The sequence below is a fragment of the Dermacentor andersoni genome, chromosome 4 (assembly GCF_023375885.2).
Source record: "Dermacentor andersoni chromosome 4, qqDerAnde1_hic_scaffold, whole genome shotgun sequence".
Classification (NCBI taxonomy): domain Eukaryota; kingdom Metazoa; phylum Arthropoda; class Arachnida; order Ixodida; family Ixodidae; genus Dermacentor; species Dermacentor andersoni.
In genome coordinates, this window is record NC_092817.1 from 124,294,443 (window position 1) to 124,322,286 (window position 27,844).

Consider the following 27,844-nt stretch of genomic DNA (forward strand, 5'->3'; position numbering starts at 1 on the left):
TGCATGAGACTATATAGTCAGCAATTTACATGGCATGAAAGAGCATTCAGATACTATAAGAAACCTCACACTATTTTAGCCACTATGACTGGTGTATGCTCAATAATAGCTCACACTTTATTCTTCGTGAGTGTGGCGTGTGTGCAAGTGCACTCACATGTGCACCATAGGATGTGATACACAGATTGCCTAACCATGACTTGTGACAGTTATAGGCCATTTTATTCTGCCATAATTTGTTCACAGTCTATAGTACTTTCACTGGAGAGCACACGAGACAGATGCACATCCTATTACCCGATTTAAGTAAAGAGAGAAAATGTGGATGTGGCAACTAGTTCAATCTGGCTGACAGGAGAATGCGAATAAAAAATTTTTAAGGTCCTAGCTTGATTACATATTGTTCCCACTGCTAGCACACTAAAATGTATTCTTGATTGGCAATCACTCTGATATAGCATTAACTATATACTACAAGAATGCGGAATGTATGACATTTTCTTTAAAATCACATTGCATTCTGAGGAAGTATGCCTCACACTAACAGTGACACCAGCAAGTAATTTCATTTTCACTCGAACTCTAAAAGACCATTCTGGATGTTGTCCTTTCGTTGCCCTTGTAAGACAAATACAACTTTACAGACTGGAATTTAAACAGTCCATAGTTTAGCCTGCGAGACTGCTGCTGGCTTAAAGAAACGAAAAAAAAATTGAGGAAAATGAAAAATTAAGACAGCTCCAACTACATGACAAAGAATAACTTATTAATACGGTTTTTGTTAAGGCTCTTAGCCGTGTAATGCTCAATGCATTACGTATGTTACACTGAATTTGATGCTTCAAAATGGCAATTTAAGCATAGGAAGCTTAGTGCACTTGTCCTGTGCCTTGCCTTGTCTACGTCTTGTCCTGTCCTGTTTGAGTTAAAGTTTATTATGAATATGCACGAAGCTTACAGGGACACCAAAGAGAAAGAAAAAAATCAGCTCAGACTAATAGAGTATTCTTTGGAAACACTATTTTAGTAATTTTGCAATAATAAGTAGATTATTAGACGAGATGGAAAATTGAAGGTTAAAGTTAATTAAAAAAAAAATTTCGCACCAGAACCCCAGCATCGGTAAGCCAGCGTGAAACCACAGATTTCAAGACATTTCTTTGCATTTAGGCCTGTTGGTTCAATAAAAGTTCTTGAAACTTGCCATGTTCAATCATTGGCTCTTTTAGAACACAATGAAGTTCATTTTTACTGATAAAGAGAATCAACTAGGCCCGTGCAGGCGTCGTCAAAATCCATGATGTCAGTGCAAGCTGATGTGGGAACTTCAAGGTGGCATTGCCACCCATCTTTCCTTTTTGCACCTTCTTTAGCTCGACAAGCCTCTTCTCATGGCAAGAGCGATGCTTTTTGTTATTGTAGAAGGGCAATTTACAAATATGTGTGAAATAATTTTTTTATTTTGTGTCCCATTAATGAAAAGCCCCCAGTTGCACTTCTGATATGCTGGAGTGAACTTTCCAGCTATGGAGAGTTCAAATGAATTACCAATTAATTGATATGCTAATTATGTTTTAACTAAAGTAACATTTCAATGTATTTTTATTTACAAATGTACTCTCCATGGCAAGAAATAAAAGCGCACAAGTTGTTTCAACTTGCCTTGACGTTGAACTGCATTTAGGCATTATAGGATTGAATAAAAGGTTGCTCTCACCATGCTCATAGAAAATGTGTTCTGGTCCTCACTGACACTACATGAAGAAGGACAAAGGATGCAGTGATATAACCCTAGTATGATGCTATAAAAATGGATAATCAGTGTATTTTGGAACAAAGAACTAAAGAGAAAGGTTCTGTTGAAGTTAGACAAAATAACAGATGACAGCCATCTCTCTGAAGCCTTGCCTACTGGCTAGATTTGTGCATGGCAAGATGACCAAAACATTCTGACTACTACTCAGAACTTGAAGACGTTGATGAACTATTGCAAAGAGCAGACACTTGCAGAGGTGTGTATAGCCTTCTTCAATTCAAGCGCCGAGTAGCAGCACCACTGTCGGCACGTACTTGCATCGTCAGAACCATGCATCGTCTTTGCCATTACACATGGCCATCACCATCGTGTGTTAAGTAAGCCCTGTCGCATGCACGCACCTGAGGATGAGACCTCGTTGGACACCCTCGGACATCTTGACCTGCATGTGCAGCACATCGTTCATGAGGTCCTTGATGCCAAAGTTCTCCTCAAAGATGTACGCTGCGTCGGCACCTCCAGCTAACCCTGCCAGTGTTGCCAGGTAACCACAGTAGCCACCCATGGTCTCCACGACAAACACGCGCCTCTTGGTTCCCTGAGCCGACTGGCGGATCCGGTCGCAAATCTGCAGTTCAGTGACAGAGGTCAGCATTGTGCAAGATCAGTTTTGAAGAAAAGCTCGAAGCAACAGACAGCCTTGGCGTATCATTACAGTATGCTTCGCTCAGAGCTGTGCACTTTATACTAACAGCTGCTCAGCAGGAATGCCAGTATGCGTGCACACAAAGCTCATTCTGGCAACAGGAAGTAGGACAGAGCCCTTGCTCTGCAGCTAAGCTGAGCTCAGGTCGTTTGAGTCTCTGCATAAACACTCGTAAAAAGTTGTGAAACAAACGTTGTTCTTGGCAAGACCAGAGCGCTGAAATGGGACTGGAGTGAGGTGGCGCTCAGACAAAACTTTCTAATAGTACTATTACAAACTGCATTTCTGATGCCTGTGTAACTATCATGCAGTTATTATGAACAAAGCTAAGGGCAAGTTTGATGTGATATTCGTCGGTGAAGTAATAAGGTGAATTTTCAAGTAAACAAAAGTGTGCATTTTGACTTTAGTGTACACAGAGACACTTAGGTACTACTATTGGGTGACAATTATAACTACAGCTCAGACTGTAAGAGCCATTAACCATTCAAGTTTGATTCTGAAGGTTTTGTGCATGACGAACTGATGTGCAGCGGCTAGTGACACAAACGTGAAAATGACGTGATGCATTTTTCCACTGTGAAATGCATGGAGCGAGACTTGTATGACCAGACTACTTCATAGGTTCTGCAGAGTGTATGAAACAGAGTCTTTCCAAAGCCTATTATTCCCTGTCACTTAGTATCCTATATCCATACGAGCATCCACAGTTCAGCTACTTCTCCTTTAGCTGCCTGCCAATGTGATCGCCAGCTGTTATTTAAAGATGCTAACTGATGACCTTTTGACATGAAAACAGAATTGGTGCTTGGGGAAATCAGAAGTGATGTACCAGCAGCAGCAAATCACACCAAAAGAAATTTCTTCATGTAGTGGGGCCTTGTGGGGTTCCAAATCCTATATTTACTGAGACAAAAGCTTTTAAAAAAGTGCGACAAAATATTTCATTTCATTAACTACTTTTATTTGGTTGTTGTCATTCTCCCATAAGCAGATTCTGAAAGCAACATGTCTGCATGTTGCCATGTGTTGTTCGCGAAAGTTCTATACACGTATTTTCCAATGTGACTAAAAACTGAGAACACCATTATGAGGCTGCATCCATTAACACGTGTCAATAATAAAGCTCTCCCCTGCAACATGAACTGTTTTCTGTGAGAAGGCGCGAGGTGATGTGCTTTCCAAATTGAAACAAATACCGTGAGAGGAGGTGTGAATAGAAAGGCATTTTTCTTTTTGCAACTGTCACCTGTTCTTGGTTTCAGCAGCAGGTCAGCAAATTTCAACTTGAGGTAACACATGACGGAAAAGCATTTTTTAGATATTATCAAAACAATAACAAACACCTTTAAATGCAATTCAAGTGTATTTTTAAGGTTATGTTAGGTCATAACACAATATGCAAATTCGCTGTATGCCAAATGGTTCAATGAAGTTATAGCAAGGCATGCAAAAAAAAGAGGGGAAGTGGGGGCGGCAGAACAAAAGTACAGCTGTGCACCAACTAAATGAGCAAGGACATGCGCTCAGCATGTCCGTGGGTTCTGCTATGTGGCAGCAAATTGCAATTCTCGGAAAGTATTTTCTGTAGTTGTGGACATCAATCTTTTTAAGAGCTTGAATGTATGTTCTGGTCACAGACATATCTTTTCAATTTTTTTTTTCACAGCTCAAACAACCTTAACATAAAAGTTCCTACAAAACATCTGCACACGAATATGAGGCCATCAGCTGTAGATTAGATTGTAGCTGCAACTTGAAAAACAAAATGCCGGAGAGGGTGACTCGGCGACAATGGTGTAAAGTCTCACAGGTGACTTGCCTCGGTGATCTCGTTAAGCGCAGTGTCAGCACCCAGGGAGAACTCCGTGCCTGGGACATTGTTGCTGATCGTGGCGGGGATCACACACATGGGGATGCGCAACTCAGGGTACCTTTCCCGGGCTTCAGCAAACTGCAGCACTGCATGGTAGCCCTAAAAAATCAGGCAGGAATTAGGTGTTGCATATAAAATCAAGCTCTACCAACGTTAACCTTGTATAATGCTCTGGCTAATGTTCTGGATACTATAGACAAACCACTGAAGAACAGAAGGGCACCACCAGACAAGAACGACAGGGCGCAATATTACCAAATGTGCCACTAAACAATTCGTTAAAAAGACGAGGGCAACGTGTCAGCTACAATAGAGAGGGGAGTTTCCACTCCGTCATTCTTCACTGGTGTGTCCATCCATGTTTCGGTGGTTCACCAGTAGCACTCAGCACATTAGAAGGTGAACAGATATGCCAACTAGCTGAATTTTTCACTACACTTTATCTACGGTGACCTCCATTTCTACCATCGAAACTTTTGAAAAAGATGCGTAGTAGTGGGCCAGTTGGCTCTCAGAAAGGTGGAACACTGTGCTGAGAAGCAGGGCTGTAAACAAGGATTTGACGAACTGAGACACTAGACACACACGAAGCATATACTATCACCTGTTCAATGAAAATGACGAAAAAAGCATAAATAGTGTGAATAAGCAACTAGCACTGAGTCACACGGTGTTTCCTATCTGCATAAAGTTTGTGTACGTGTGCAGCAGCAAGCACAACATATCTTTAAAAAGATGTGCTTACTGCTGTACTGCTTAAACTTTGCATCGAGATTTCATGTTTATGGTCTGGATTGTTTAATATGATACTTGGCGTGGTTACTTGTCTGGTTTGTAAAGAAAAAGACTGTGCAGTTGCTGCTGTCTGCATCCTTTGTGGTGTCGACATCACACCCGGCAAGCTCCATCAGAGTAATGGAAACCAATCTCGAATGCCCTGCTTTGCTGTAATGCAGGCATCAAAAGCAGCCATAGGCATCGCGGCAGCCATTTTTTGGCCACAACTTATGGGGAGGGGCATAGATGAAGGTGAACACATACATACATATATATTTTTTTTCAGGACACACAGTGCAAATAATAATTCCAAGCATTATAGTGAACAATCCAGACCATAAAATGTGACCTTGCTATGAAATTTAAGTGAAAGTAAAGCAGCTTAAACTGTGTCACACACAGATGTAAAGGCCTGGGCAAATATTTTTTTAAGGTCATGTTATTCAACCTATACATTGTGTGAATACATGTATTTTGTACGCACACTGCATTCATAGCCTGCATGTGTTGAAAACATGTGTTCATGTATGTATATGTTGGGTATATATAATGTTTGGCAGGTGTTGTCAATTACCATTAGGGGACACAGACCCAATCAAGCCCAACTAGTGGCATTTTGTCTGTGCACTCCCATTATTGGGGGCGAGCCCCACCACTGGAAAAGCTAGCACCGCCATCGGCGTGACATGGTCTGAGGGATCAAGTGGATACAGCGGTACGTGTCTTCTGCTTCGGAAGCGCTGAAGCGAGCTGAAAACGAAAGTTCAAAGTCCCACCTGAGCTGTGGTTCTGATTAGGTGGGGAGGTTTCTCCCGCTTCGGGTGTCTGCTTAACAACCCCGGCACTATAATAGGTAGTGGCTGCCTTTTAAGGCGTCCAGCATGGTAGGCTACTACTCGCTGCCGCAGTGCTGGACGTATAGAACGGAGCCCGATGTCAGCCTTCACATGTACCCACAGGACAAGAAGCTACGAGAAGCTTGAATCGTGAAACTTAGAATCGGTAAGCAGCCATCGGCTACAACTCGGGTGTGCAGTAAGCACTTCCGCAAAGATTTCTGCTACGACGTCAGGGCTACGATGTTCGTAGTGGGTAGCAGAAAGCGCGCCCTGAGACTTTCGCCCGCGCGTACTGCCCGGCTAATCTCCCGACGATTTGGTCTATGAACTTATTGATGCCAGACACTGGCAAGTTCACTGGAATGGAAAGAGAACACTAAGAAGCACATTAAAAAAAGGCATGACATATGCTCATGTTTGTGTGAGCACGAAGCAAGGAATGTACTGGATTAAGAAAAATAAGCAGCGGGAAATTGCTCGCTGAGAAGACCGATAAACACACAGTGCAATGCAACTAAAGAAATGATATTAAAACGTCCAAGAATTTAGAAGGAAAAAAGATTGAATCATTGCGACGGCACATCACAAGTCACCGTAGATTTTGAAGTCCTTAGTTATAATGATTTTTGAACAGCTCTCATGGTCCATGTAACAATGGTTGCTTGTGTAACTGTCAAATGCTCATATGCTGCGGCCTAAAGCTCACGGCACGAATGAGTCCTTGCGCACGGACACGCATGTAGACATGCGGTCGGTCGCTGCGAACCCGTGCGATCGCTGCATTGGGGCTTTCTTCTTTATGCCCCATTTGGTCATACAGATAGTCCACTATAAGAACATATTTTGCATGGTTCGCTCTCAGCGAGTGCTGACCTTTCGTGCACGAATCCAGCAGCCCGGGGTACTCCATCGTGGTGTTACGTTTCGCCTACAACGCGCGGTAATGCCGGCGCGGATGCAACGGACGCCGGGGCTTTGTTCAAAGCGGCGGACATTTTGGCCCGTCCGACGCCGCCGCAACGCCTACCCGCCAAGCGTGCCCAGGCGTGTTTCAGTGCCACGTGTCTTCGTGTGTGCGTGTGTGTGTGTGTGCCCTCGCTTGTCAAAGCGCGGCAGCCGGGGAGCGGAGTTCCCCGAATGAGGAGCCTGGAGGTCTCTCGGCTCAACTGTTCGCGCCGTCGTGTGGGTGAGGGTTGACAATGCGTCACTACACTCGGTTCAGCAGGTCTCTCGGCCCGACAGTTCGCGCCGTCGTGGGCTCCTGCTGCGCCGTCCCGTGACCTTCATCCCGTGACCTTCCCTCCTTCCCTTTTGGACCGCGACGCCGGGAGTATAAGAGCAGCTGCCCCCGGACGCCAGAGGAGGCTCCGATTTGTACTGTTGAGTTACGTGCTCTCCCGTCTCTCCACTTCGGTCGAACTGACCGGCCGCTCTTTTGCTATGTTAGAATAAACAAGTTGTTCTGTTACCAGTCTTCTCATGCTTTGCCGGGACCTTCGGATGCTTCCAGTGCCCCAGGCCGCCAGGCCAACGCTACCCTTGGGGCTTGCGACCCATTGGCAATAACGGGCGTCGGCACCGAGACCCCAACAACTCGTGCCAGCGGTACGATTACAACATCTGGTTGCCAGCGGTGAGATCGCGACAACAGAGGCCAGCAGCGAAGAGATGCGGTTGACTGTATGCTGAGCAGCACAACGACCATCCGGGAGCAGCGCAACGAGCCCTGTGTGATGACTGGTTGCCTGCAGCGGAACGACTGCGCTGAAGTCTTGGCTGCAAGGTTTGGTGAGTGCGGGACTTTCTTCTTCTGAGTTTTGCCAGGCTTTTGTTAGTGTTAGAAACAGAGCTGGTAATTGTGGTTGTCGTTGCTGCCGGGTTAGTTTGCGGCAAGACAATAGTAGGCAGTAGAGAAAGCAGCATTCAGAGCAGCCATGGATTTGAAGTCGTTGCGCAAACCGAAATTGCTGGAGCTTGCGAGAGAGTTGGGTCTGGATGTCTCAGACAAACTCAGAAAACCAGAACTGCTAAGGGCTATTCTTGAGTTAGAAGCTGAGGATGACGAGCTGTCGGAATGCCTTGAGACCATTGAGGAGAGGGAGGCGCAAAAAGAGAAACAGGAGCGCGAACTTAAAGAACAAAAAGAGAAACAGGAGCGCGAACTTAAAGAACAAAAAGAGAAACAGGAGCGCGAACTTAAAGAACAGAAAGAGAAAGATGAGCGCGAACGTAAAGAGCAACAAGAGAAAGAAAGAGAGCGCGACCGTCAACACGCTTTGGAAATGAAGCGTCTCGAGTTAGAGATGGAACGCGCTCGTAATGGAAGTCAGGCACACGGTGCAGGAGAACGAGTATTGTTCAAAATGACTGACCTGATGCGGCCGTTTAAGCTTGGAGAGGACATTGGTTTGTTCCTGGTTAACTTTGAGCGAACGTGCGAGAAGCAGGGGTTCTCTCGGGAAACGTGGCCACAGCGCTTGCTCACTTTGCTACCCGGTGAGGCGGCCGACGTAGTCGCTCGCTTGGAGAGAGAGGAGGCAGAGGATTTCGACAAAGTGAAATCGAGTCTGCTAAAAAAGTACCGGCTGTCAGCGGAGGCGTTCCGTCGGAAGTTTCGGGAAAATGAGAAAGGCAGAAGTGAGTCATATACAGAGTTTGCGTACAAGCTTACGTCAAACATGCAGGAGTGGCTCAAAGAAGAGAAAGCGTTTGGTGACCACGAGAAAGTTCTGCAGTGTTTCGGGCTAGAACAGTTTTATAGTCGGTTACCTGAGAACGTGCGGTACTGGGTCTTGGATAGGCCAGACGTTAGTACGGTGGCTAGAGCCGCTGAGTTAGCCGAGGAGTTTGTGACGCGTCGGGCTCGTGGAGCTAAGGACGGTCAAAAGGGTGAATTTGGCTCCAAGTTTGAGAGGCCAAAGTTCACGCCCATGAGAGCAAAGGGGGACACACGTAGTTCGGATGCGAGTGAAAGCAGTCCGACCGAACGTAAGGAGACGGCGGCAACCGAAGCCGAACGCAGAAAGCGGTTCGAGATGAGGCAAGCGCGCGTTTGTTATACGTGCCAGAAGCCGGGTCACTTTTCGGCGCAGTGTCCGACCGAACGTAAGGAGACGGCGGCAGCCGAAGCCGAACGCAGAAAGCGGTTCGAGGCGAGGCAAGCGCGCCTGTGTTATACGTGCCAGAAGCCGGGTCACTTTTCGGCGCAGTGCCCAGAAACAAAACCAAAAGTCGTGTTTTTTTCATTAGGCAGCACTGACGAGAACATCAAGCTTCTCGAGCCTTACATGCGAGACCTCCTCGTGAACGGGAAAGAGTGCCGAGTGCTTCGCGATACCGCAGCTACGATGGATGTAGTTCACCCCTCTTACGTAGAACCCGATATGTTCACGGGCGAGTGCGCATGGATCAAGCAAGCAGTGGAAGCTCATAGCGTGTGTCTGCCGGTAGCAAAAGTGCTTATTGAAGGACCTTTCGGAGCACTTGAGACGGAGGCCGCAGTGTCATCTATGCTGCCCCCCCAGTACCCGTACCTATTTTCGAACAGGTCCGATCACCTCCTGCACGAGAAGGGGCTTTTGTTTGGTGAGGCTAGCGTTCAGGCCTTAACCAGATCGAAGGTTCGGGAGCTCGCTGCAAAGGCGGTGGTTGTGGGGTCGACGTTAAACGATGAAAAAGGGTCAGAGGCGCAGCAAGCTAGTATTCAGAGCACGCCCGAACGGGATAAAATTGAGCCTGTAGCGTTAAAGGCACCAGATACTGGAGAGGAAAATCCCGATGCGGGAAAGTTAGAAGAGCTTCCGGTCGAGCTTCCGGGACTAGGCTCAGTGACAAACAGGAAAGACATCGATCAAGTCATTAGTGACTTAATAAGTAAAGCATCGCTGTCGCCTGAGCAGAAAACAGAACTACACCAGCTCTTACAAGAGTTTCAAGGTCTGTTCTCTGAGAGGCCTGGTAGGACTTCTGTCCTTACTCATGACATAGAACTTACCTCCCCAGAGCCAGTACGATCCAAGGCGTACCGGGTGTCACCCCGCCAGAGCGATATTATGGAGGCTGAGGTAAAGAAAATGCTACAGCTCGGTGTTATTGAAGCGGGTGAGAGTGATTATACCTCCCCTTTGATTTTAGTTGAGGTACCGGGCAAGGAACCTCGTCCTTGCGTCGACTACCGCAGGCTTAATTCCATCACTAAGGATCAAATTTATCCGATCCCTAACATCGAGGAGCGCCTTGAGAGAGTGAGTAGCGCTCAGTTTATTTCCACCCTAGATCTTGTCAGGGGTTATTGGCAGGTTCCACTTACAGAAGAGGCTAGTAGGTATGCGGCGTTCATTTCACCAATGGGGACATTCCGTCCTAAAGTTTTGAGTTTTGGTTTGAAGAACGCGCCATACTGCTTTTCAAGCCTCATGGATAAAGTGTTGCGGGGACAGCAAGAATTCGCTTTACCGTATCTAGACGACGTAGCGATATTCTCCGCATCCTGGCCTGAACATATGGCGCACTTGCGGGCAGTGCTAACCCGCCTGCGCGATGCGGGCTTGACAGTCAAGGCTCCCAAGTGCCAGTTAGCACAGGCCGAGGTTGTCTACCTCGGACACGTGATTGGTCGGGGTCGTCGCCGCCCCTCTGAAATAAAGGTGGCCGCTGTGCGAGACTTCCCGCAACCGCGCACGAAGACCGATATTCGGTCGTTCTTAGGTGTCGCCGGCTACTATCAGAGGTACATCCCCAGGTACTCTGATATCGCGGCTCCCTTGACGGATGCTCTAAGAAAGACAGAGCCGCAAACAGTCGTCTGGGATGAGACGAAGGAAAGAGCTTTTAGCGCCCTAAAGAGCGCCCTAACAAGCCAGCCTGTGCTACGATCGCCCGACTACACAAAAGGGTTCGTTGTTCAGTGTGATGCTAGTGAGCGAGGCATGGGCGTTGTACTGTGCCAACGGGAAAATGGAGAAGTAGAACACCCCGTCCTGTATGCTAGTCGTAAGCTGACCAGTCGTGAGCAGGCGTATAGCGCCACCGAGAAAGAGTGTGCGTGTATCGTGTGGGCCGTTCAGAAATTGTCATGTTACCTAGCCGGCTCAGGGTTTATCATTGAAACGGATCACTGCCCTCTCCAATGGCTGCAGACCATCTCTCCCAAAAATGGCCGCCTCCTGCGCTGGAGCCTCGCTTTGCAACAATATTCCTTTGAGGTGCGTTACAAAAAGGGGAGTCTCAACGGTAACGCCGATGGCTTAAGTCGAAGCCCCTAACGTGGGAATCAGCCTCAAAATTGCTTGTTACTGATGTTTTTCTTCCTGAGGCAGGATTTTTTTTAACTTATTGCTTTTGTGTAGTGTTTCAAAGTGATGATGTGCTTTTTAGTGCAATTTTTCCGATTTGTGGACGCGTTCTGAGTGCTGCTAAACTACTGTAAGGAACTAGGCAGCAGTATAAAAGGGGAAAGAGCCTGGCAGGGCTTAGTGAGGGTTGTGCCGTGCTTGCTAACTGAGCGGTTGACTTTTGGCGTGGTTCTAACGCTTGCCGGAAACGAGAACAAAAATGTCAACTCTCCCGAAGTCACTTTGCAGTGTCCTGTGTGCACCTGAACGTGAGAACGAGGCCTTCTCTGTGCGCTGCGCTCAAGAAACGCCCAAGGACGCCCAACTTCGGTTATGAGCATCATCGAGCGACATCCCTCCGGACAGCGGATGCAGTCCCCTGACCATCGGGATCTCCTTCCCCCGGCGGGGCGGTCTGTTACGTTTCGCCTACAACGCGCGGTAATGCCGGCGCGGATGCAACGGACGCCGGGGCTTTGTTCAAAGCGGCGGACATTTTGGCCCGTCCGACGCCGCCGCAACGCCTACCCGCCAAGCGTGCCCAGGCGTGTTTCAGTGCCACGTGTCTTCGTGTGTGCGTGTGTGTGTGTGTGCCCTCGCTTGTCAAAGCGCGGCAGCCGGGGAGCGGAGTTCCCCGAATGAGGAGCCTGGAGGTCTCTCGGCTCAACTGTTCGCGCCGTCGTGTGGGTGAGGGTTGACAATGCGTCACTACACTCGGTTCAGCAGGTCTCTCGGCCCGACAGTTCGCGCCGTCGTGGGCTCCTGCTGCGCCGTCCCGTGACCTTCATCCCGTGACCTTCCCTCCTTCCCTTTTGGACCGCGACGCCGGGAGTATAAGAGCAGCTGCCCCCGGACGCCAGAGGAGGCTCCGATTTGTACTGTTGAGTTACGTGCTCTCCCGTCTCTCCACTTCGGTCGAACTGACCGGCCGCTCTTTTGCTATGTTAGAATAAACAAGTTGTTCTGTTACCAGTCTTCTCATGCTTTGCCGGGACCTTCGGATGCTTCCAGTGCCCCAGGCCGCCAGGCCAACGCTACCCTTGGGGCTTGCGACCCATTGGCAATAACGGGCGTCGGCACCGAGACCCCAACAACTCGTGCCAGCGGTACGATTACAACAGTGGCGACCATACGCAGTGGGCGTTCACTGTACGTATTCGGCAAAGAGAGGGTCTGCAAACCATTCTGTACTTTTTGGTTGCCTAAGATTATTTTGAAAGTAAAAAACTTTGCTCGTTTCGAGATACTTACAGAAATCTCCCGGAGGGCTCCCGCGTGGTGTTTTCATTAAGCGCCGACATGAGGAGCACGCCACATTATCCCTCACACTATGCAAGCGAGGCGATACCGACAGACGGCAACTCCGTAAGCCCTCGACCCCAATAGTTATGTTATATGGCGGCGAAATAACTTTCAAGTTCAAAGCTAAAATTTTTCATTTGGAGTTGACAGTGTAGATGCTACCAAACTCAGCCTGTATGGTAAAATCCATGCCAGTGGACTGCAGACTCCATCGTGGCGTATACCACTCCACTGTACGTATACATACATACATACATACACACACACACACACACACACACACACACACACACACACACACACACACACACACACACACACACACACACACACACACACACACACACACACACATATATACATACACCCACACAAAAAGGTCACTTACCTCAAAGCCACCGATGATGAGCAGCGCCTGAATCCTGAACTCCTTTAGCTTGGCCACAACTTGCTCCATTATTTCCCCTGGAAGTGTCCTATAGAAACAAGAAAAACGTGAAAAGACACACGCATTACATTACAGTGCCCAGTGATAAAACAGCGAGCGAGCAAGAAAAGCTTAAGCAGGAGCCAATCATTTCAACAAGGAGATTTTATCTTCCCCAGGGCAAAAACTGCTTTCCTTGGCTGCCATTTACACCAGGTGCTTTATTTTTTTAGACAACACCGAATTTTCAAACTGCCTATAGTAGGTAGCCCAATTCTGGTCCTTGAGCTGGGTTACTTGAAGAAAGCTGCAGGCTTTTTAACAAGTTGAGGTGATGGGAGGAAATAAGCAAACATGCCATATTGGCACCACCTGCTTATATGTTAGCACTCTTTAGCATTCTTTTTCTTATTTTTAATTTTTTCTTGTTGCAGTGTTTTGTACTGTTGTGTTCATTATGTTCGTTATGCTTCTTGAAAAGCAAGCATAGTGGTTCATGCGAAACCTCTCCCCAAGCCTGAAAAGCCAGATGCCTGGTTGGGGTGCTGCTTGTACCAGCCTTGCAGAATGCATTTTGCGCCAACCATACATTGTTTCAAAATTTTGATTCAGCTTTAATTTTAACAAGCTTCAAAACACATGCTGGTGCATTCATACATGCTAGCTTGAGATTAGCTTAAAATGTTATACACTGGCAAACAAACTGAAAAACAAAATATGTGCCCACCGCTTTGTTCCAAGGAAGGCGCCGCCTTGGCCAACCCAGCCGCCGACGTCATTCCAAGCCATGGGCTGGATCTGTTGAGGGACACAAAGGACACAAACATTTTTCTTTTGATGCCCTAGCCATGTCTCGCGGTAGTGTACAGAACACACTTTTTACATTCCGTTAGAATTAGAGAGCCATGCACTCATTTTGATGCCTATTAAGTAGTGCCCATTCCAAATTTATGGTACCGATAATACAAACTTTTATGAATGCCCCTCGTAGGTGTGTGCCCTTGAGCACTGACAATGTGTAACTCCTGTGCGTTCTCGAGACATGCAAAATACCTTATTATAGAACTTAAAAACAACTCACGTTGCCCTCAACAAGGCCTTCAATACCGTCGTGGATTCCATAAACACTATCTCCACGGGTCAAGCAGTTCCGGACGAATGACCGGACAGCTGCATTCATGCCACAGCACGGAGCGCCAACGTGCATCACCCCCATCCGATAGCCCTCCTAGAAATGGTGTCAAAATAAAGAAACAAAAAGGAAAGCAATGAGCATGCAAAAGGTATAGAAAGGGGTACAATAGAATTCTTGCATTGTTGTTCTACAGGAAGCAAAACTTCACCGATGGTAAGCAAATCACTGGCTCCAAATAAATAAATGCTTTTTATGGCAAAGAAACTAGGAAAACAAATAGATGCACTCTTTCTTGATCTGCGGAAAGCATTTGATGTCGTCCCGCACAATCTGCTTTGTTTAACCATTTGAGGGCTTTTGCCGTACATGTACGGCAGCGGTTTTCTGTCCCGCAAGGTCTTTGCCGTACGGGTACAGTTTCGACCTTCCGTTTGAAATTTCGCGCCATAATGATGATGCGGGCTCACTGGGAGGTGCTGCCATCTCTTAAGACTTACAAGAAGCATTTGAAATTTGTGCTACCTTCTTGGGGAGATAAAGAGAACTGATTTCTAGCTTCAGCACGTCACGCAGACGTGGCAACACGCCTTTTGTGGTTTCGGTTTCGCCGCGTGATCGTAACGGAGGCACGCGAAACGTCATTTTTCTCTTTGTCGGCAGTCTCTTCCAGGCCGGTGGAACTTGATTTCTATCTTGATTGGCGCTGCTCTTAGCTTATTTATCACCACCCCTCATGAAGTATTCTCGCTCCCTGCGGCAACGCACTTACGCGAGAGGGTGCCTCAGACCTCTGCCCAAGGCAGCCGCACACAGGGAAGATGTCATGTGTGCGCGAACACAACTCGTCGCTCCAAGAGGAGAACAGACATGCATTTTAGATGTACAGACTGCGATAAGGCGCTGTGCGTAGACCCGTGTTTCAAGGAGTACCACACTCTGAAATACTATTGAACACTTTGCAGTTCTGAGTGATGCCGACACCAAAATACTGTTCCTAATTTTTTTTACTATTTATTCCTGACTTTATACATTTTGAACATTGAAGATCCGCAATAAAGTAATTTGACCACCTGGGAAAGTTTTTTTCAAAATAATTCAACCCTCAAAGGGTTAAAATTATCCTTCCTAGGCATTCCTGAACGTATTCTCGGCTGGGTAAAGGATTATTTACACCTGCGCAAACAGCAAGTTGTTCGTAATGGGGTGACATCAGCTCGAATGCACGTGCTATCGGGAGTGCCTCAAGGCTCTGTGCTTGGGCCACTTTTGTTTCTTGTTTATATTAATGATTTAGTAGTAGGCCTTAAAGCAACCATTAGACTGTATGCCGACGACTGTGTCATGTATCGTACAGTGAAATGCCATGCTGATATGTCTGACTTGCAGGACGACCTTGAAAAGGTGTCTATCTGGTGCAACCGGTGGCAGATGACTCTGAATACCGGTAAATGCTACCATGTGCAGTTTACGAAGAAAAAGAAAAAAATCCCCAGTTCCTATTGCGAAAATAATATTGCACTCAGTACCACTGAGCATGTTAAATACCTCGGAGTTTTGTTTTCTGAAACGCTTCACTGGACTAATCATGTTAACTCAATTAGAGCGAAACCTTACAGTCTTATTCACGTTTTTCCGACAAAATTTTAAGCATTCTCCTTCATCACTGAAGGCAACTTTGTATTTAACAAACGTCGGGCCTATTCTAGAATACGCATGTGTTGTCTGGGATCCATACACTAAAAACCTCGCAGATAAGATAGAATGCGTCCAGAAGCAAGCAGCACGCTTTGTAACAGGAAATTATAATTTTACTATCAGAGGATCTGGAATATGGGAAGGGTTGGTTGGAAAACTCTCTCTTCATGCAGGAAAATCCTAAGATTGAAATTCCTTTACAATATATACAATAGTAAAACTGGTACCGACAAAACACTGTTCATTTTAAGGAGCTGAATTATGTTTCATCTAGGAGAGACCACGCTAACAAAATTAGACTATCAGTGTCGTACCAATGTGTTTAAGTATTCATATTTTCCTAACATGATTAACGATTGGAATGAGCTCCCTAATGAAGTTATGGCAGCATCTAGTATTGAAAATGCTACAGAGAGCCAGATTCTTTGAATGTTCTGTTATTCAGCTCTGCACATACGCTACTGTTCTTTTGTTAGTTACTTTGTTACTTACTTCGTTTGGTACTTTGTTAGTTTTTCTTCCGCTTTTGCGAATTTCAGGGCTTAAACAATGCTGCATTTACTGATGTATTCTTTTGAGGTTGCTGAATATTTTTCCATTGTGACCCCCTGTATTTTAACCCCCCTACGATAATGCCATGCAGGCGACGTAGGTATACCAAATAAATAAATAAATAAATAAATAAATAAATAAAGTTTGGCCAAACCAGACACACCTCACAATAAACATCAGTGATGTCGGCAATGTTACTTTGTGGCAGCAATGCACACATGCCCAGCTAAAGTAATCTACAAAACGACAGCCAAGCTCACGGCACTAGCCACGAACATGCCTCCATGCATAGCAGTGTCTGCCTAGCAAATGTTATTTTTATCTTGTAGCTGGTATGCCTTGCTGCTACCATTGGCAAGGTAGCAGCAAGCCAGAGCTAAGCCAGAACAGGAAGGAGTTCTTTAATTTGGCTGGACTGTCACCGGGTGCTTGGTCAACACCTGCAAAAGAATGCCCCACCATGAGCAGCACAGAGCGCTTTTGTAGTTTTATTGCGAATGGATTGCAAGGAAATGTAGGCAGGTGCTTCTGATTGCAGTGTGTGCTGTGTTACACAAGCATGCAGAACAAGCATGGTGCAGACTCCTGCAAGCTGCCATCAATAACCTTTAAGTTCTCGGTTGACACATTCTCTTCGCTGTGTCCACCTAAACTGAGATGTCATTTGGCTTAAAGGTGCTTTTACATTCATCCAACAAGACAGAAGTTCAAGATAAATGTCTGAAGTGATTAGCAGTGGTTGAACAGGGTGTCTACCAAGTTTACATTTCCAAATTCCCTGAGTTTTCGAGGTTTTCCCTGAGTGACTTTGCAAAATTCCCTGAGTGACACAGAACTATGTTTTATGTCAAGATGGGCTGAAACCACGTCGCCTGATGCTGTCACTCTCTAATAAACATATGAAAAAATTAAAAAAAAAACAACTTAATCCAGTTTGAATACTAAGGAGTAGGGTTTATGTTATTCAAAAAGAGAATAGAAAGGAGGGGTTAGTAAAATGCACAGCAAATTTGAGGATGTCCGACTCGATTTGCAAAAAATTGCAAATAGAGTCGGACATCCTCAAATACGAATAAAAAGGAGATGCATACAGAAGCAAATATTTTCGAATATGAGCTATTTCTATCAACTGATAGCAAGCTCAGTGGTATGAGGCCCGAACTTTGCCACAACTGAGATTCTCTCAAGAGCTCGTAAGTCAACCTCAGCTGTCCTGACATACTCTCAGCCTGCGCACGACACCTCAGTGCTGTGTTTCACTGCTTTAAAAAGTTTATTTTGGTGTGGATGATGGGCACCTGCGTCCCGGATTCAGCCAACACTTCTTTTTTAGCCTAAGCTCCTTCGAAAGGGTGGCAGCACGCTTCCTTTCCTGTTAATTCCTCAATGCATAGGTTCTTTCTCTTCTTGTCCTCCTTCCGTCACTCGTTCGCCCCACGGACCATTTGAAGCATCTTCTTGGTCCGTTGCACAGTCCACGTCCGATTTTTCGTACTCCATAGGGGCCGCGAAAACGTCCAAAAAATCGGCCAGTTGGAAAAAATAAATGTATGTCATTTACTGCCCTTAGGGCTGAAACCGCCACAGGCACATTCGAAAACGCTCTGAAGGCCTGTCGGTCCACGTATTAGGCATATCGGTGCTCATAGTGTAACAAGAGATCCCGGATGCACGCGTGTATAATTAAGGAATACATATTGTCACCCGTGACAACTGCCCCTTCCGACGCTTGTAATGCTTCACCGCAATGCGTTTGCGTATGCTTCACCACGGAACATTTGTGTACTGAGGCGAAGCTGACTTTCAGGAACCGGTGTTATCTAACGCGTCATGCTTTTCGAGCTTCGAAGCCAATTGCGAGGACCACAAAGGCGCAGTCGGGGCCATTGCTGACAGCAGCGAATTCTTTCAATGAAAAACACGGCACCCAACGTCAAGAAGCTTAATAGCTAACGTCGAAGCAGCTAGGCCTTGCGTTGCCGCAGTGGTGGCTACGGCTGCCAGCGGAACTGCGTGCGAGAGTGCCGGCTCGAGGTAATCAAAACGGCAGCGGTGATGACTTTGATTAATGACGTTTTGGACCTGCGGTCACGGCAGAAAGTCCGGAAAATCGCACGGCGAAGAGTTCTTGCGTCCGAAATTTTATACGTTCCGATACATTGACTATATGAGGTACTTACTTGGTGGTGCCGCGAAGCCGTCCAAATTATCGAGCATCCAGAAAGTCGGTCGTTGACTGTACACTGGAAACTCCTCCAGCCGACGACAGGCCGTCAAAGACGATTCATTACGATTCCTGTCTATTACTCGAGCCAGCATTACCGCGACTTTCGACCCTTTCAGCAAAATTACCGCTAATTTTCCCTGATAGAGGCACAAATTCCCTGAGTCTTCCCTGAGTTTTTCCAGTTTCCAGACTACTCAAAATCCCTGAGAATTCACGGTTTTCCCGGTGGGTAGACACCCTGTTGAACAAGAAAGGTCGCTGGCACCAAGGTTCGGACAGGTGGACTCGGTCTTCGTCAAGGCAGAAATGCTGCTAAAGAAAGCAGTTGATGCCAGGTCATCAAAACCTTGGCTCCAGCAACATTCTTTCTTCAACCACTGTTGATGACTTTTGCATTTGGCTCAAGTGCTGTGATGACTCGGCCTAAAATAAAAGTCCCAGTATAGTGAGAACTCAGTCTAGACCAAATCCTATCTACTACAATGTTTTACTGTATCAGGATTCGGTTTCAGAAAGAATCCATTAATCAGACTGTTTTGTACACATGACTAAACCTGCTGAAACATAATGTATAAATGACAGCATGACAACAAAAGCAATGAGATGAGTTCTAAGTGAACTGCCATGCAACAGAGAATCCTAGGCTCTTTGTTTTGGCTTGGCAACTCTACCAAGCTCAAAAAGCTGCAGAGTAGAAGGGAAAAAAGGCCCTTAAACAAGTTACTGCGTGGTAATAGCAATAAAAAGAGAACATGTATCACTGAGAAGGGTATAAGCTGTACCAAAAACACTACACAAAACCCCTAACACAGTAATTAAAAGACAAACAACATTCGCTCACATTTTTACCCTATATGAGAAGGCTACTAGTTCCTTTCTTTCTTTAATTGGAAGATACATCTGCTTTTTTTTAAAGCAATTTCAACATGTTGTTTATTGAGACTCAGGGATAGTTTCAACACAGCTGCAACCTACACTCTTTTCTCGTGATAGTTATCTGTACCAGTCAAGGCTGAGAATGCCTTCACAGGTGCCTTCATAGGCGAGATCAACATTAGCTAGAAAGTAACCTAAACACACACCAAGCTGCCACTAGCCTTTGTAATAAAGTATTCCAAAGTGCTCCCAAGCATAAATAATATTTTACATCAATACTATCTAATATTATCAAGCAATTAGTGCCTTATAATAGCGTTCCTGGAGGTACCAAGGGTCACACATTTCCACAATAAAAACTGGACATGTTAGTTAACGCAAAAGTAAGCCCTCAATTCATAGTCACCCTAACAGCCTATTTGCATCCTAGATGTATCACCTGCAAACATCTTCAAAATTATATTAAAGTTAGGAGCAATGCAAGTGACTGTGTGCACAAAATTAAATCCAGTTTTACTGGTGCAAGTTCTAAATTCATTTATTTGCTGGAATGTTCGTTCTATCACAAACAATAGATCAACAAAAATGGACAACAAATGAAGGTTAGATTAAAAAGACATCGCATAGATACAACTAAGACACTTCCGAAAGCAGTCACACGGAGTTTTAACCTGCCAGGTCATAATTCCGACAAACTTAAACTTCATATCCCACAGCCAAACCCTAGTTTGTCCAGAGACAGAGAACATAGAGAATCTTATCTCATATACAAGTTCAATATACTGCAACTAACAGGTAGTAATTTTAGATTTTGAAAAGCATTGGCTCTCGAAAAGATCTGTACAGTAGACTTCCGATGATTTGCCTCTGATTAATTCAATCTTTTGATTAACTTGATCCCGACTGAAGGTCCAGGCAAGCGCCCATGCATTTCTATGGGCCTTAACTTTCATTATTTCAATCCCGAAATTGGCTTCTGACCCCTATGGTGACCCCTTCTGACCCCTATGTTGACTACAACAGTGACCCCTTTAGTGGCAGTGCGTCTCGGTGGAACTTAGGGGACAGTAAATGCAATGAACGCATGTCCTCTCCCATCAAGAACGCCTATTTTCAGCATGCCGTAGAAAGATTTTCAAGCAATAACTGCCGCTTACTATGTCTGATTGCGGTGTTTACGATCACAGCCTTTTTATTTTTCTTTCTTTCAGGAAGAATGGGCCGCAAATTGCCAGTGCAGTTCAATCAGATACAAAACCAAAACTGCCTTTGCAGCGTTTGTATGCTTTAGCGCATAACATAAATGTAGAACGCTGACTAAAATGGTGATGCTGATTTTAAGAACTGCAGAAAAATTGATGTTAGGAACTGGTTGCCATTATGCAACACATAATTTTCCTGATAAAAAATCAGGTGCGTGCTAGACTTCTACATTGTTTAGGAGCTTCAATGTATTTTCTATGTATAGAAACATAGAAAATAGGCGCGCATTTGATTTGGGGGTGTGTTAGCTAGATTCTGGAAAATACTGCCAAATGAATTGGTGCTGTGTTTCTAGTTTTATGCATCTTGTTTAATTAGCCTCTCCCGATAATTTAATCAATTTTGTCAGTCCCGTTAGGATCAAATCAATAGAAGTCGACTGTATTTGTATGTTTAAACATAACTGAAGACATCTTACTAAAACTTTGTTTCTTCTACTGATTTTTGCTTTCTCCAACTTCATCTTTATTTTTTTTTCTTTTCACGTGTTCAAACAGCATACCTTATTTCCCGTTTTGCACAAAGATGGGCTCGTCATATTGTCAGTGCTGCTTGCATGTCTGGACCTGTTTCTAATTTTCTCGGCCCTGCTACTAAGCCAGCAATAGTTCCCCTACCTACTGCCTCTTTGTAACGAAATGCAGCCCCCACACCTTTTCTCTTTTTCTCCCCCGACCCTTTTCATTTTGAATAATTTAACTTCTCCTTGCTGCATGCACCAACTTATTCTCCTCCTTTCCCACTGAGGCCAGGGAAGAGTGAGCTACGCGTACATAAAGACACTGCTAAGGAAAGTAGTTTCTGCCCTGATGAAGACATCCTTTTGTCGAAAAGTTGGTTTCAGCAACAATCCTAGAGCAACTACTGCTCATCACTTCAAGCCTCCGGCCATCTTCCTATAAACCGCTCTGCTTTGGGCACGTAGGTGTACACAATACGAAGATGTCAAGGAAAAAAAGAAAGAAGAATGGGCTAGCTGACCATAGGGCCCAGAGATATGTAGACAGTGCATGATGAAGTGAGTTTGCGGGGTAAAAATTTCTATGCCCTTGTTTTCGATCTGTGCTGTCAAAGCATTTTCTAGTAGTGAAAAAATTAAGTACATAAATTAAAAATGCACGATGCCCATTGCTCCATAATAGAAGCGAAATGTGGGGCAGGAGAACATGCACTGATCTGGATGCATGTGCAACCTAATAATGACACGTTTGAAAACTTCAAAGTTCCCTGGAACAAGCCCATCAACTACTGGGACACAGAGCAACTTTGGTTCACATGCTGTGAGCCACTGATGTCTTTTCTGACATTCCACAACCCTTCTTGCACATTTGTTTACTCATTCTCATGCTTTCAATCATCTGGAGACATTACAGATGGAAGAGCCAAGGAAGAAACATAGCAACAATCTCTATACTGAAACTGCACTAAGTTTCCAACACAGCATGCAGAGAAAGAGGGTTACCATTTAATGCAGGGATGGAAATCTAATAGATGAAAAAGTTACAACGATAATGCACAGGTAACATGCTGCATTATATTTCACTCACCCATTTTGGCGCCTAATCCCAGTATGCATTGAAATCAAAAGGATTTTTTTTAGCTGTCAACTGACACATCTACGTACAGATTGCTCAAGCAACATGGAAGATCTGAGAAAGACAACCTACCGAGCTAGGCTTGTTCATGGCAGACTTTGGGGGATTCAGCCTTGTCAGCATGCGATACGTCTGAACATTCCGCTCAAAGCTCCTGAAAAAAGCATGTTATACACACAAGTGTTGTGTGATCATGACATAATAGTATGCACCAAATCAGTTATTTATTTATTGACTGATTGATTGATTGGGTTCAACATCTTTAGGCAACAAGGGGGACCATGAGAGTAGTGCAGGACTTTGTATGAACTTTAACCACCTGGCATTCTTTACAGGAGTCCTAAAAACAGACACCAAACCCACGATAGTCAAGTATATATTTAAAAATAAATTTTCCTACATTTGGCAAAAAATAAACATTCTTTATAAAATAGAAAAAAGAAATGATGGCTAAGTTTTCATTTCTTGAACTTTGCATCACAATGTTGGTATATAAATGTGGCATCCCGAATTTCATTGGCATAGCCAGGGGGAGGGGGAGTCAAACCGCCACCTTCCCCAAAATTTTCTGATGAATAGCCTTCCCCCTTTCCTAAAGAACAGAAAGCTTCTGGAAGTGAGCTCCAAAAGAGCGACATGGATGAAAGAGCAAGCTTGAATGTGAAAGCAAGGTGAGGGCTAGTGGCGGTATGAAGGGAGGGGGGTAGGGTGTGTCATGCGGGAGATAGCCTCTCCTACGCACAGAGTATTGTGGCCCCACGGTGTGCCTCTACCTCATCCCGGACTGTGTTAACCATGACTGCTGAGAGGGGATCAATGTTAAAAATTCCACGCACAGATAGATATGGGCGAGCATGTGCATAAAGCTTGGGGGCATTGTTGCTCCCCACCAGGCCTTCGTGTTGTCGAAGAGCTTCTCATTTCTGGTACTGGACCGAATCGTCGACCATGCTGCACGGAAGAAAAGCATTCCGAAAATAATGCGACTTGCTTGTCTGGAGACGAATAATAAGCACCTCCCACCCACCTGTTTTCTTCTTTCTCTTTCCCTTGTCTCTGACTTCCGTTATGTTAATAAACTTGAGAAGTGCTTGCTGTTAGGCTAGTTTGTACCCGCTGGTAAAAATGAAAACATGGCAAAAAACAGGACAAGAAAGGAAAAGCTCCAGAACGCTGAGTTGCACAGAGCAAAAGATACCAAGGACGGGGGAGGTGCTGGGCCAGGGAAACTAAGAAACTGCCATGACAAACAGGTGGGAAAGTAAGTGAATGGCCTCAAAGTCCATGTGGAAACATAAATATAGGACTGTTAAGAGCCACTGTGCCGTTCAACAACCCGGTGGATGTTGAAGAGTGTGACTGATTAACGGAAAAGAATTTTAAGAAGGGGAGTGTGGCGATGGATACAAGGAAAGGGGGGGAGGGGGTGTTGCATAAAAAAGGCGTCAAGAACAAAGCTGGCAGATGATTATGGACATAAAGAGAACCTCTTGTCCCTGTCCGACCGTTCAACACCAGATGGCCATGGCAAGTCGCCTGGCTTAGGCTCACCTACCCCGTCGTAATATGTGCTGCTTGTTGTGGAGAGTCCATCCTAACCAAACGTCTCTGCAATTTTCAGATTAGACGGGTGTCAGGAGACATGATGCTTTCAAATCTCTCGGAGCTACTGGCCCTTATTTTACTGTGAACTACAAACGCCGTAATTTTCACAAAAGCTTCAACCAGGAAGCAGCCGTGCTGTGGACCATCTGCCTCATTTCCGAGTGTTATAAAACAACAACACACGTCGCGTGATGACTACAACACTATTATTGCAAGTTACTTCCAAACGTCCTACAAAAAAAGCCGGACAGCAGGTAATCGAAAGTGAGTGAAACTTGCATCATATGATACTACCTGAAGTTCTAGTGTAAAGCATCGTTCCAGTATTTTTTAATCTAGAATAAGAGAGCATGCCCACAATGCCAAAAGCGCAATTGAGAGATAGGAGACCTGCAAAATAGTAGCCGTGGCCGTAACACTCACTAGAAGATCGGGCTGGAAAACAATGGTGATCTCTACTGTTACCTGGGCTGCAACGAGTCTGGCCTGCAAACAAGACACAGGACAGTGTGCTGTCTTGTTTCTGTTTGGCCCCGTTTCTAGTACTGTTCATTTTTTCAAGTCATCTACCAGCTAGGTCATTGACCTACATCGTATATAAATGCATAAATTCGTAAACAAAATGTTAGTTTTTTAATCTCATCATTTTTAAAAACAGCATAAGGATGATAGCATAATTTGATGTAGAGTGGCTGCACGCCTGAGCAATAAAAACATTTGTCAGAAGTTAAGCAAAGTGTGGTTTCGGCAATGCAAAAACGTGCATCCTCGTTAAAGCATTCATGTCCGGGGAGTGCTAGGAGTTTGTCTTTTAGAGAGAGGTGAAGGTGGTGGAGAAGTGGTACTTGTCAGCTGAAAGCCCCCCCCACAAAAAAAAAAAAAAAGAAATGTCTGGCCATGCCACTGCCGAGTGTGAAAGTATATTTTTTTTATTTAGGCCATTTTAGTACAGGAGGCCCTTTGAAAACCCCTCACGTCGAGTTGTTCGCTCCTTTAGAATGCAGCGTAGTTCTTGTTTACCAACAAACGGTTAACTAGCCAATATAGCAGGTGCAGCCAATGTCCATGATGTCGCAGATAACTCGTGTGGAAATTTTAGGAATGACATCACCACCAGTGTTTCATCTAAGAATTTTTTCTGGTGTATCGAGTCTTCTAGTAAAGAGTGGCCATATCGCTATTGTAGAAGCACTGTTTACAAATAAAGCTGAGCTTAGCTTAATAGTTAGGTCTTGACATAACAAACTTCAGTATAATGAAATTCTTGATATAATGAAGTATTTACCTTTATATAAGTTCTTGTCTATAAAACACTATGTATTTAGAACCTCAATGCAACAAAGTGTGTTTCTACACGATTTCAATATAAGGAAATTTCACTGCCGCCACAGAAGAATACCGAGATGATAAATGGAGACTTCCAGAGATGCAGATGGTCAAATGGTTGAATTACACATGGCTGCTTGCAAACGCACCTCTCAAATCGAATGCGACGTGACCAAAAGCGACCGTTGAAGTGGAGCAATGTCTTGTTCTGTCTAAAGTCCAAGTGCGATAACATCCTATCACACCCTGCACACTGTACGGTTTGAGTGCGAGCGAAAACGATGAGCTGAAAAGGATGGTGGCTTGATGAGCTCCATCTTCCTGTGCGAGCAAAGGGAAATGGGGGAGGGGAGTGAGCTCGCAGTACTGCTATCAAGCATGCGTGAGGAGGGGGCAGGTTGCTGTGCATCTCCTTTTTTAGTTCTGCTTGGCTTTGCATGGATGTCAGCATGGATGGCAGCCTGCCTTCCCTGTTTTAGAGGTAATCTGCCACATCTGCAAGGAATGGGTGTGTTGAGATGGCATGGCATCATGTGCACTGTCTTCCCGCATGTTTACTACTGGAGGCATGATGTCAAGATTCAGAGACTCGTTCAAGCGAAAGGCAGATGAAGCATTTGCTCCCTGCTGTTGGCACTTTTCATGATAGCATCGTCCCACTGTGAGTGACACTACAAGTCGTGGGAGCGAAGTGGATGTGAAAGTGCGGATGGCTCTGCTTTATGCCGCCAATGTGAAAATATCGTCAACGTGGCATAAAACCACATCTTTCGTCACCAACTTTCAAATTCAATAAAATGAATTCTTTCCTCATTCAAATTTGCTTTTCCCAATTGTGTGATAATTCTGAAAATTTTGTGGCCCCTTCCCTGTAAGAAAAGTCCATCAGTGACTGTACTTGCTTGCATGAAAGGTTGAATTTCAACATAATGACATTTTGATATGAAATAAATTGCCAGTTTTATTGACTTAAGTTATATAGAGGCTTAAATATACTTCTTTTATGTGTCTATTTGTGCAACCAAAGCACAGCATGCAAGCATTTTTGCATCAATTCATATTGAAATTGAATCATTTGAGTTATTTATTTCAATACCTAAAGAAAAAAGTACGCATCTATAAGCAGTACCTACAATACCCTCCAATGGTGTTTTCAAATGTGCAAGCAATGAGAATGGTGACGACTGAGGTGGGCAAGTGGTTCTATTCACTGGCTGCCTTCAGAATGAATGAGTAAAAAACAAATGTGTGTACCAAAAATGAATGCGAACCTTGCTGTGGTAATTAATGGAAGATTACACATAACTTGGCTCACTAGAAAGTTAATTTTTTAGGTCTGTAATTACAAAAATAACTTGTGGAACAACGATAAATAGGACATTTTCCTGCACGAAGAGAGGTTAGTAAGGTGCAAAGCGAGTTTCATAGAAGATACACCACAGAAGTGGGAATAATCTGACATCCAATTGATTAATTGAGAAATGTGCCCAACGAAATCAAGCTTCTGACGTTGTTCTGAGTACCAGAATGCCATAGTCATTGAACCATTAAGGCAGTTAAAACTGTGGTGGAAAGCTATGGTTTAGTTTGAGTCATCTGGGCTTCTTTTTAACGTGCAGCCAAAGCATAGTGCACGAATGCTTTTGCATTGCCCCTACAGCAAATAGAGTTGCAATGTCCTGGAATCAAATCCGCAATCTCATGCTAATGGCAAACCAGTTCTGCGGAAATCCATAAAGTTGAGAAACTTTGCAAAACAGAAAAATTGTTATCGGCCGAGAGTAGCACACTCAGTAGCAGGACGTCATAGCTGCTGTAGCCACTGCAGCAAGTTTTTTTCAGTAAAGTGCACGAAACTTTTGATACCTTCTTTTGACATTGGAAGCGTTAATCTTGGAACCTACAAGATGCTCTAAAGTCAGCCTGTGAATGTTATTATTAGTAAAAATTGCAATGACACAACACCGAAGAGGTGGGGTAAGCGGGAGATAGCGGGAATTTTATTCTACAAGCAACCCACCGATCTTAGATTAGCAACATTTTAAGTGACATTGCTGTTGCCGATATTGCCTTGCATAAAATTGCTCGAAGCAAGTTCCGAGAGGAGGTGTGGTGACCAGTGAGCAATATTTTTTCAGAAGTTTGCTTTTTGCAAAACTTGAAGCAACATTCGTAAAACGAGCCAAAATTTGTAAACTTGCTGAAAAAAATTGGAGGACGCTTAAGCTTTGCCTTTAAAGGGACCCTGAAACGATTTTGACGATTTTCTACAAACGTACTGAGTCGTTAGAGTAGGTCCTTCTGATCATTAATCGACACATCTAAATGCCCCACGTAAAGCGTGTAATTTATCATAAGGTTTTAAAAATACACATCGCTGCCGATCGCAGCGCACTGCTCGGCGGAATTTTAAGCCGCCCCTACCCGTATGACCGAAATTACCCATACGACGTCATTGGGGCGAGCTATCCGATTGGCTGACCAGGGCGCGTGATCGATAATTTTTCCAACTTTATGGTAAACAAATGATCTTCGTAATAGTTGGAATGTTAGT

General features: G+C 44.8%; 1 protein-coding gene across 5 annotated transcripts in view; it reads right to left on the reverse strand.

Moving 5' to 3' along the window:
• Nucleotides 1-27,844, reverse strand: part of Pfk (ATP-dependent 6-phosphofructokinase) — a 141,033-nt gene that overhangs the window by 61,981 nt on the left and 51,208 nt on the right. For all 5 annotated transcript variants that reach the window (XR_007600803.3, XM_050184684.3, XM_050184687.3 and 2 more), the window contains exons 11-16: nucleotides 22,432-22,513; nucleotides 14,098-14,244; nucleotides 13,744-13,814; nucleotides 12,978-13,065; nucleotides 4,285-4,437; nucleotides 2,158-2,384 (exon numbers count right to left, since the gene is read on the reverse strand). Coding sequence is in view for 4 of the 5 variants with exons in the window: in XM_050184684.3 (XP_050040641.2) it covers nucleotides 2,158-2,384; nucleotides 4,285-4,437; nucleotides 12,978-13,065; nucleotides 13,744-13,814; nucleotides 14,098-14,244; nucleotides 22,432-22,513 (768 nt within the window). In the remaining variant the exon portion in view is untranslated. The remainder of the gene's footprint in view (nucleotides 1-2,157; nucleotides 2,385-4,284; nucleotides 4,438-12,977; nucleotides 13,066-13,743; nucleotides 13,815-14,097; nucleotides 14,245-22,431; nucleotides 22,514-27,844) is intronic.